Source organism: Esox lucius, chromosome 2, assembly GCF_011004845.1.
Source record: "Esox lucius isolate fEsoLuc1 chromosome 2, fEsoLuc1.pri, whole genome shotgun sequence".
NCBI classification, from domain to species: Eukaryota; Metazoa; Chordata; class Actinopteri; order Esociformes; family Esocidae; genus Esox; species Esox lucius.
Genome location: NC_047570.1, coordinates 35,738,913 through 35,750,665, shown reverse-complemented (window position 1 = coordinate 35,750,665; position 11,753 = coordinate 35,738,913). Strand labels below are relative to the sequence as shown.

Genomic DNA, 11,753 nt, shown 5'->3' with positions numbered 1-11,753 from the left:
ACATACATATACAAATTAGATAACTAAATACAGTATTTACTTGCACAATCCATAACAAATTATATAAAACAAAGGACTTACAGAACAATCTTTAACATGTTAGGCTACAGTACCTAACTAGCTACATTTTGTGTATTTACTTGCTTAATACTGGTGAAAAGCTTTTTTTTTTAACCCATTGCTGTGCACAAACAAATGTAGTTAATTTACATTGTAATAGAGAAATACATATTTATTCAGAATCTGTGTAAGTGGGCAAGCCAAATTGCTTGAGTCAAGCTAGCTTAGCAAACGTGAAGCTGGTATATTTTCAGCAGTGAAAATCTACTTTTTAACAAAATAATAATCTATCAATTGACCCAATTAGAAAAAAACATTGTAATAAGCAATTTTAAATTGCTCCATCACATTAGGCGCACAATTTTAAAAAATCCCGCCGATTATGACCTAACTAACAGGTTATTTATCTTTGTAACTAATGTTCTCTAGTATTTATGTCAGTTTTCAGATTTAAAATATGTGATTTGACAGCAGCGATAATGAGAGAAAAAACATCGCAATTAGGATGCTGAAATTAGAAGGCTCTGGGTGGAAAGGTTTAAGGTTAGAATAGTCAGTCGAAGGTTATTGTTCCAATAAAGAATTGCACACATGCATATTGTGCATACTTATATTCTACAGTATTCAGCCATTTTGTCCGCAACTTTGCAAGTTATCTCTTATTCCTGATAAGACACCTGTATACCAAGGACATGTCAGTTGGATTTACGGTTCATGAGAAGATTTCTGTCGTTTTGGACACATTTTCATTGTACAGAAAAATCCATTATGGTGGACTTTATGGGTTCTAGAGGCTTTTTTGTTCATCATGAGAAATGAGGCAGGTACAAAAAAATCAGCACTGTAGGACAAACGGGGTGGAAATGGCATTTTGAAATTAGCTAATTTAATCGTGTAGTATAGCGCCCCTGGTGGAGGAATCGGGGCGGGGGTCTGTATGGTTGTTACACGTGGACTATTTTAACAGTATGCAAGTTTATAGCATTTTTTACCATGGACGTTTTGAATTATTCAGCATTTAAGGCGCCAAGAATAATATTTATAATAATAACAATAAGATTTATCCTACGGGAAAACCCCTAATAATAGTGTTGGAGACTTACTGTGTTGGCAAATTCAAAATAAAATGGACATCACACAACTTAAGGTGGGGATTTTGGTACAAGTTTGGAACGAGGGTATCAGCAGATTGTGTCCATAACCCCCAGATCGATGAAGGAGGGAAGGATATACCACACCTTATGTAGGTAGGCACTCAAGATGAATATCTGTACCGGACCCACCGAGACACATAAACCTATAGGGTCCAGCCACCTCCAAACTGTAAACTAAATAGCTTGCAAGTGATATATTCCCACCTCAGCGTTCAGAACTTTGCGAATGACACGCGGAGAGAAGATTCGAGAAACATATATATATATATATATATATATATATATATATATATATACACACACAGACACACACAAATGGCCAGTGGCTGAGTGAGCGATAAATACAGCTCAGGAACCCTTTCTTCTCCACTCATCTCTTGGCTTTCAGACATACTTCATCAATCTGGCGGTGAGGTCGGTCCACACAGCTCTAGCATTGATTTTGACAGCAGGAAACGTCATCATCAAATGTTCAGTCACATGATATTGGTCGTGAGGGGTCACGTGCCATTTACAGCCGGGTATCTGTGGTCAGCCTTAACATTTCTCGGATATCTCGGTATTTTGTCGATATACGAGTATATTTAAAAGCCTTAAAATGCCTATATTTTCTGAGCTGTATTTTAATGTGGATAATGGCTACTTGGAAGGGTTGGTCAGGGGTTTTAAGGCTGGAATTCTTTCTCAAGGAGACTATCTAAATCTCGTTCAGTGCGAAACCCTGGAAGGTGAGTCGGAGCTAATGTGTTAGCTAGCAATTTATTTAGCCTACTCTTTTCTGTATTTGTAAGAGTAACGGATACAGATCATATTGTTTACAGTTCAAATCAGCATCGAGCCGTCAAAATCATAGACGACATAGCCATTCACTAGGCGTATTTAGTTTGCGATTCGCAGGATAATATAATTCTGATGCTACTCGCTAACTATTTACGCCGTAATTGGATATATAATGTTAGCACTACCTTCCTATATGATTGTCACAAAACGTTCCAATTCCATAATTATCACTTCTGTTTATTAAAGTCATAGGAGATGGAAGATATGCACTTGTCTCAGAAGCCTAACCTCTCAATCGTGATTCCTTTAGTTACCTTGCTAACGTTAGCTAAATGATGTTAATCTGGGAAACTACATATAGCTACTCCTGCTGTCCTTCGGAATTAAAGTATTATAATCTCCTGTTTGTATTGCACTAGTAGTAACTTGCGTTTTATTATATGTGTTATTGCCATGTGAAATTCTGCATTAGATTGATCAACAATGGATTTTCTATGAGGAACTGAAAGTATTGCTCCATCAGAATTGAAAGGAATACTTCCCGTTTGCCTCCTCTTCGACTCACCAATTACATGATGTACAATTACAATTTAATTTGTAATATGTACTGTTCAACTCATGTCGATATAAATTGTTGTGATCAACTGTTGAAGGCTTTGTCAGTACTAGGGGCAGAATGGGACTAGAAAACAGCCCTGGTATTTCTAACATGCAAGCATTATCAGCTCCCGTCGCCAGTTACCTACCCAGGTAGTATTTTAATACTTGTCTTTGGTTTCCTATAACAGACCTGAAACTCCATCTGCAAAGTACAGACTATGGCAGCTTCCTGGCCAACGAGGCTTCCCCACTCACAGTGTCAGTCATTGATGACAAGCTCAAAGAGAAGATGGTGGTGGAGTTTCGCCACATGAGGAACCAGTCCTATGAACCACTTGCTAGCTTCATGGACTTCATCACGTAAGTCGGGCACAACTCTCCCAAATGAAGGTTCAAGATGGGCACCTAAAGGCCAGGAATGGCAACCATATTGACTTGAGCTCATTCAGAATGGGGTTGGGTATCAAGAACCGCTTCCAAATTTCCAAGAACCGTGGATTTTAAAAGACACTTCGCTAGCTAGCTAATGTGAGCATACTATACTAATGTACATGGACACCAAGCTAGCTAGTTTGCTATAATATATATCATAATTATTATTATATGTAACCTGCTGGCTAGCTTGGTGTCCAACTGGTCTGTGGGTAAATGAATGTAATCTACCCAGTTTGCTTGTAATTTCTTTAAAACTAGAAAGTCCGCTCATCACAGTAACATAACTTAGCCAGACAACGTCATGTATCCCTCGGCTCCTTTCTCTCCGTTCTCTCTCCATCCTCTAACACAGATGAGCTGACATTCATTCTCCTTTCATATTCAAGGTCTGCATATTATTCGAATACATATATTTTTCTTAGATACAAGTTCAGAGAGCTAATATTTTACAATAATATTTAAAAAATTATAAATGAAGGGAAAAATAAACCTTCCTGAATCCTGTCACCATTGACAGTTGACTGATTATAGCTTGAATGGGCAAAGAATAAAAGTTAGGCTAATTTTCCTTCTTGAAATATGTTGTATTTCTTCTCTCCCAATAATATTGGAATTGTAACCGGGATTCAATAAGAACCGTATTCGATAAGTGGAATTGTAATCAGATTCTATGAAATTAAAATGATAGAATTGAGGCTTGCCAAAAGGCACTTTGTTGTCTTGTAGTTTTATTATGCAATCAGATTTCTTTATTTGTTTATCTTGCGAATGAAAGTTGAACATTTGTTACTCCGAACCACACAGCCAACACCGACAACTCAATTGTCTCTGTCTCTCTGTCTCTCTCATCACACCCTTTGCCCATCTGGTGACAGGTACAGCTACATGATTGACAACGTGATCTTGCTGATCACGGGCACACTCCACCAGCGTGCCATCTCTGAGCTGGTGCCCAAGTGCCACCCCCTGGGCAGCTTCGAACAGATGGAGGCTGTGAACATCGCACAGACCCCGGCGGAGCTCTACAACGCCATCCTGGTGGACACCCCTTTGGGTGAGTAGGAAGGACTGTCCGGCCGTCCCAAAGGGCAACATGTCCCCTGTGTAGGGCGCAGTACTTGATTGGAAACAGGGTGGCGTTTGGGACTGCTTTATGAGCAGTGTTGGTGTATCTTCATCAACTTTTTGCTGGACAGCGTAAGCGGGGCCACCCAATTAGTGCGAATGTCTTTTAATGACTGAGTGAGTGGGTACCTGACTTACTGCCCCTTGTCAAATAGCCTAGTGGTTGGACACGGACTGCCACATAGGTGACCGGCATTCGATTCTCGCCACAGACAAACAAATTAGGCATTATCATTTGGTCAGATTAGACAGAAATTTCGCAGGCAGAAAGCTTCAGTTGCTACATTATAGTAAGCCTAAAGTAAAACTGTTTATAGTTATATTGCGATGGACGAACTACCCTGACAAGGAACATTTTTCTCTTAAATTTGATTTGCATAACCTAGTTCACATTGCGTAGTGGTTGGCTATTCAACTGTCTTTGGAGTGATTGGAGTCATTGTTTTCATTATAGGTACTGTATAGCTATTAGCTAGCCCTCCTCATTTATCTCTTTCTAATTTAACACACATGTAGTGTAGCTACCCTGTTATTCCTGTTTTTGGTTTTGAGGACTGACTAATTGGTTTAACAATGCAGAAGTAAACAGACACCCCGTCTCTACACATGTATCACGTGCAACAACACCCGCTGTTTTAATAGCGTAGTGGGTAAAGACAGTCCGCCACACACAGGAAACTGCAGATCGAATCCAGCCAAGGTGACAACATTCATCCCTTCTAATCATGGGCCGGCAAAACAAGGCTTGCCTGGTTGCTTTTTGGTTTTTAACTGTCTGTAGCTGGTGTTATAAATGGGAACTCTGTGAAATTGAGTTGGGAAGGAAGAATATTCTTCGACTAGACTTGGATGTGTCTGATGGTATGTTGGTTCCCAAGTTACTTTCCCTTTGGACTGTTATTCAGCAACAGTTTTTTATTTGATTTTTTTGGCCTACCAGAACTTTGGTCCCTTAACCCCTGTCTTACAATATGATTTTGGGGACTGGGGAGAACAAAAACATCAAGGTTGACAGAGGACAGACAGGAAGGAATCTAAGCAGATAAGACAAGATACCTCTTCAAGTTTCAACGTTAAAATGTTTTGCCACTGGCCCAGTGAGTCCATTGGGTTTGAAACTTACTGCCCCCAAAAATAGTTCTACTGCCCCTCCTTTCAAAAGTTGTAATTTATCAGCGTTACAACATATAACCAAATACTTTTGTTACTAAACATGTTTAATCCTTTATGAAATGCATTCTGGATATATAAAACATAAATATTTCTTTCATCACATTGTTAATTAAAACAAATAATAAAAAGATAAGTCAACAAAACTTTTGACTTTTAAACAAAACACCAACTCATTAATTCCCCGGGAACAAGGTGAAAGGCTGGCCCGTCTTAGTTACTAGGTATGTGGTTGTTATTTTGTGCAATCCCCCACTGGGGATTTGCATTTAAATTACTGACCAGTACAGTCAAGGGCCCTGAAGACGAATTGTCTGTCACCCGCTTGGCTGTCATGCTGACCAGGTGCTGTTTGCTATTGGTATGGCTGGTCAGGGATTGTTTTTAAATCCAATTGACATGTCCTTGGTATACAGGTGTTTTATACAATACATGCCTCCCTTAAATCTTGTCAGGAATAAGAGAGAACTTGCAAAATTGCGGACAAAATGGCTGACTAATGTAGAATATATGTATGCAGAAAGTTTTCAGTGTCTTTGTAAAAAGACTCACATTTTTCCGCTCTAGCCAGGAACGTTGGACCGACGACACAGTTCACCTGAGTTCCATCAAAGTTGAAACGGGTCAAATAAAAAATTATTTGAGCTCATAGTTATCCTTCGCTGCCTTCTTCACTTGAGTAACTCGCATGAGTTTTTAAATGTTTTATTAAAAAAAAAAAACAGTACCAGACAGCCACGTGACACATCACTGCTAAACTCTTGACTGGCCAATAGCCCACGCAAAGAGCTGCAAGGTAGTCAAGTTTATAATGGGATTATTATTATTTCAATCTCAATGTATTTTATTTTTTTGCAGTGGCCCGATTGGGACAGTGACTTCCTGGTTCTGTAAGGCCCAACATAACTTTTTACTGGCCCGGGGTCACTGGGCCATCATATTGTCGAGTCCTGCCTCTTCCTTGTGTCTTGTTGGCAGATGTCTTGTAGGCAAGTGTTGGAGAATAAAAGTGGGGACCAATGAGTTCTCATCAAAAGCTCAGGGGGCAGACTGAAGTTGAAAATGTCTTGAATTTCTGGTCACCTGACTGTTATGGTAGCTCAAATGCAGACCCTGTTGTTTGCACTGTAACTAAGCTGTGTTCCATCGTGAGGAACCATGCATGTAAGCATCTAGTTAAATCGCTTATGTCTTGTGTTCATAGGACAAATACAAGAGGCAATGTCCTTTGGCAAATAAATTACTTGTACAATTTTTGAAACTTTGACACCTTAACTACTTTGTGTTCTTTACCAATGAAAATAAAATTGAATTAAGAATGCAGAGGGGTCATGAAACAGTGACTCAAGTGTGTCTGATGACAAACACTAGATGGTGCTAAAACTCTACTAGGTTACAAACCGTCATTCTAATTTTGTATTTTATTTCTTCCAGCTGCTTTCTTCCAAGACTGTATATCTGAGCAGGATCTGGATGAGATGAACATTGAAATCATTCGTAATACACTGTACAAGGTCAGGAAATAATTTAATTCTGGCATCTGACTTGAACTTTTTTGATTTGTTGGGAAAAGTATGTTCAAACTAAAGATCCTAGCAGATTTGACAGAATCATCCATCTGGTAATTTCTGTATCATTTCCAGGCATATTTAGAGGCTTTCTACAAGTTCTGCTCCACTCTGGGCGGAACCACTGGTGACACAATGTGCCCCATCCTGGAGGTGAGGGGCCGGGTCGGTTCTTTGAGAGGGGCTTCTACTGGATCATCAAATGTCTTTCATCCAATGTTGTTTTTACAGGCAGTCTGATTCATTTTCTCCCCCTCCCACTAGGTGATCTTTTAAATTGTTCAAAGTAACCATTTGGCCACTGAAAAGAAAAATCAGGCTGCCTGTGTGTAACCAGCCAGATCTTTCTCGCCCATCTGTGGGCTTTCATTCTAGCATATCAGTCTTTCATCAGTAAATCAGTGAATTCATTAATCGTGTGTGTGTGTGTTTGCCCAGTTTGAGGCGGATCGGAGGGCCTTCATCATCACCATCAACTCGTTCGGTACGGAGCTGTCCAAGGAGGACCGCGCCAAGCTCTTCCCCCACTGCGGAAAGCTGTACCCAGAGGGCCTTGCTCAGCTGGCTCGCGCCGATGACTACGAGCAGGTCAAAGCTGTGGCTGACTACTACCCTGTGAGTGTTGTTCATCCGCCTGGTTACAGGCAGTCCCAGATACGACTGGCGTTGATGATTCCCCTGCTGTAATGTATTTGTGGGGGGGGGGGTTCAGGTGGCAGGACTTTCTCATTTACCCATGCTGCCCTAGTTGACCGTGGTGGGAGTGTTCAACCGTTATGGTCCCACGACACTTCCTGGGGCTGGAGTCATGTAGGTCCTCGTGGAAGGCAGGGGGCAGCAGATGACTTGTGTTCTCGTCTTGAACCATTCCGTTTAATGCGTACCCCGACACCAGTGTCTTTCTGTTTTGTGGGTGGTCTTAAAATTATCCTTAAAAATAAGGGGCCCATCTTAAGATCAAGCACTGTTTAACAATGTTGGAACAAGTAGACAGTGTGACAGTGTTGGAAGTATTTACTAGGATCTCCGTTAGCCCAGAAATAGAACCCAGCACAATATATGCACATTTTATACATAATGTAATTCTAAAAAAATATAAAATTATGAAATGGATAATGCATAATAATGCTTGTTTATTCCACAGAAATGTCCTGCTAGCTTAAGGTCTGTTACACCTTAGCGGCCGTCCTGAAATCCCTTGGATGAGCAGTCCCAAACAGACATGTTATCGTCTTCGCAGTATATCCGAAGCAGATGACCAGTGAATGTGCTTCAGTTCTCCAGCAACAGCTCTCGCTTCCTCTCTTCTTAATCCCAATGCGTATATTGACCCAGCTTGTAGCTCATACCGCCTCTGTACCTCTCCTCCCCAGGAATACAAGCTCCTGTTTGAGGGGGCTGGTAGCAACCCTGGAGACAAGACCCTGGAGGACAGGTTCTTTGAGCATGAGGTGAGTGACACCAGTCTTACAGATCCATTGTCTGGGTCAGCGGTTCCCCAGCTGGTCTCTGTATTAGTTGTGTCCCAGAGCTGTCACACCTGTATCAAATCATTATGAGCTCTTTGGCAGCTTGATTACTACTACCAATACTACTATCAATATTGCTGCTAGTTCACAGTACTGTTTTTATTTTTTCAAGTCAACTTTGAAACTAGAACTTGAGCTTGTTCTGGGCTGGAAAAAATTGAGAGACAGTTGGCGGTCCTAGGTTGAGGGTTGAGAACCACTGGTCTAGTTTAGTCTAGGTCCCTATGAAATTAGTTTAGTCTTTCCCCATATTCAGTTTTCTCTGTTTTTTGTTTTGTCCAGTTTTTTTAGTAACACAAAATAAAATCTGTTTTAAAACTGAGTTAATTGAGTGTTCTACACACGTCACTGGTTAAACCACGCTAGGAAACCTTTGCAAAATGAGAAAACATTTAATCAAGATAATATTTAGTTTTTCGGGGCTAGATAGCATGTACAGCGAGTATCAGCATTTTAACAATTAGAAACAATTAGAATAGTGTTAGGAATTTTGACTATTTTTACTGACTCGTTTAGTGAAAATAACTTATTTTGAGTCGTTCCGTACATTTTTGTCAGCTACGCCCGGAGTACGCCCATCGAACAATGTATATCTTATCACTGAAATTTTATTTAAAAAAATCACTCAGTTGGTCAAGTATCATGTCATAAAGGTCATCATAAAGGTCATATGGTTGGGCTGTTTGGTTACTGACTAATACCGTCCTTGATGTGTGGCACAGGTGAAGCTGAACAAGCTGGCGTTCCTGAACCAGTTCCACTTCAGCGTGTTCTACGCCTACGTAAAGCTGAAGGAGCAGGAGTGTCGAAACATTGTGTGGATCGCGGAGTGCATCGCGCAGCGGCACCGCGCCAAGATCGACAACTACATTCCCATCTTCTGAGCTCACGCACGCCCACACACACACACACACACACACACACACACACACACACCTCTGTACGTCCCTACCCTCTGCCGTCTTCCACATCTGTCATAAATCCCCTGCCGCGTCCTGTACGTCAGACTGTGGCTCGTCCTGAATCCACTTTCCCACCTGGTCTTTCAATGCATTTGACTAAATTTGATTTGTAACTGTAGACCAGTATGAGGTAACTAGCTGGCGATGCTTTGTCTCTTCACGGCTGGATGCAAAATCCCCACGCCGCCCCGCTCCAGTTAACACCACGGTTGTGGGTTCGTTCCCAAGCTGCGGCGTATTCACTGCTTTTGCCCTGTTCCTGTATCTCGTTTTGTAGAGCCTCTGATTGGTTAAAACCCTGAATGCCGATTGGCTTAAAGTTGTGCTGCATCAGTCTGTATGACAACGGTGTGACATTTTATAGTAGCAAAGGGCACCTGTGGGCTTCCTGGTGAATGTACCATAAGGACCAGGGTGTCCTGCCACTCCACTTCACATTGGAGAAGTGCTCTGCATTGTTTTCGGAGGTGCAATCAAACATGGCCGCCTCACAAATGGTTACCAAATGGATACTGGATACCTGTGGCTGAGTCAAAAGTAGTGCACCCTACCAGTCCCAAACAGTATCTCTCGGCGTCCTGTCACACGGGTGCTGCTCTTAGCGTCATGCTGCCGAGAGCTATAGCCTGCCTGAGAGACTTTATGTCCCCTTGTGAAAGAAACCCCCCCCCCCCCCCCCCCCCGCGCGCGCGCGCGCACACGTCTACGAAATGTTACCTGACTATGCTCTGTCCTGAACGGCACTCTTTGCAGATTAACGCACCATCTTGGTCAGGAAGGGGTGCGTTATAGTGAATAGGGCACCTGTTGGGACTTTGAGTGCAGGTCCCTACGTGCGTCCTCTACGTGTTAATATGGCGGCGTTGAGTCAAACAATCTACCGCCAGACACGTTCGTTATCCCCCCGCCCCAGGAGTTCCCCCGGATGACCGGTCCTGCTGAGGTATAATATGCTGTAGGGTGATTATCGCCATCGGTTTTGTAAACCTGCGATTGGCAGGGTGGCTTTAGAAAACATTCCATTGTTCTGCTTTAGGTTTCCATCTTTTCAACTTGTGTAGCTAGAGTGGATCTCATATTTTGGGTGTCCGGTGAGTGAGTCTGTGTTCTGACGGCATGTGGAATACTGTGTCGTGATTTATTTAATTATTTTCTTGGTATAAAAGTGAAGTGACCCTTTTTCCCATTCAACAGTTTGTGTATGTGTCTCAATGGCGCTGTTCGCTAAGACGGGCACTTTTTGATCCGGGGCCACATGTCTGTCTCTGTGAACTCTGGGAATTCTGGGAAAATGTTTGCTACCTGTCTTGTGGAGTAAGAAAAGACTGATAACAGTTCACCTAAATAATTTTCACACACTCCTAATATTGTTTTTGTGAAAATGAGATGACTGAACCTGATCAGTCCAACAGTAGTTCAAATTACATCTTTGGCATGAAAAATGTTATCTGATTAAATGAAAAAGAAACTAATATCTAATGTGTAAACTAAACCAGGATATATATATATATATATATTTAAAGATGATTTGTCATGATGTAAAAATGTAGATGTCACATTCATGTTAAATTGAGTTCTGTGTCTTATTTGTGGAATGTGTTGTTGTAAATGTGATAAAAATATGAATATACACGCTACAGCCAATGCTCGTATTTATTTAATTGAAAATGAACGTCCGACATTTTTACTTATGGGTGCAAACACTTGCAGTTAAACCCATAACCTATGCTCTACTGACTGAGCTATACAGGAACGCTTTTGAAGGTTCTTGATAGGAATGCCGTGTCGAGGCTGAACCATGACTCTGTAAATATAGTGTGCTACGGCGCGGTGAAGGTATTGTGGTATTGAGATGTCAAGTGTTTTGATTTGGCAATATTTGTAAACAACAAAGACATGTAAAATGCTTCTCAGCTATTTGATTCCGGGAACAGATGTAAATGTCCTAAATCGCACCCCATCGGGGCCTCCAAGGCGATGTTTGAAGTGCTCTAAGTTGGCAATAGGGTGCTATTTTTGGATGCATCCACGAAGGCACCTGATGTCCTCAGGGGAAGAGTGTGAAATTTGCTCGTGTCCCAAATGTCTCGCTATTCCCCTGTGGGCACTGGCCTAAAGAAGGTCACTATGCAGGTTACAGTGTGTCATTTGGGATGTGCCCTATGAGTGCCAGGAAGCCTCTGCCGTGGGACAGGTGGGTGGATAAGAAAACAGTCTTCATCCCAGCTGGCAAAGGATGTGTCTTTTATTTTCGTGGGAAGGGGAACGTGAACAGAACACAATTAAAGAACTCCCCGAGGGTAGAGAGCATTTTCCTCTGGTGTGTAACCGTGAGGCTCTTTTCTCAGTGACGATGCACCGACCAGAAAC

At 41.7% G+C, this 11,753-nt stretch overlaps 1 protein-coding gene across 1 annotated transcript; it reads left to right on the top strand.

The window, feature by feature from the left end:
- Nucleotides 1-1,701: 1,701 nt before the first annotated feature.
- atp6v0d1 (ATPase H+ transporting V0 subunit d1) lies at nt 1,702-11,027 on the top strand. Its single transcript, XM_010896164.5, has 8 exons — nt 1,702-1,942; nt 2,783-2,954; nt 3,905-4,083; nt 6,759-6,838; nt 6,968-7,045; nt 7,331-7,507; nt 8,266-8,343; nt 9,144-11,027. The coding sequence occupies exons 1-8, from the start codon at nt 1,813-1,815 to the stop codon at nt 9,303-9,305; spliced, it is 1,056 nt and encodes a 351-aa protein (XP_010894466.1). The 5' UTR covers nt 1,702-1,812; the 3' UTR covers nt 9,306-11,027.
- Nucleotides 11,028-11,753: the final 726 nt, after the last annotated feature.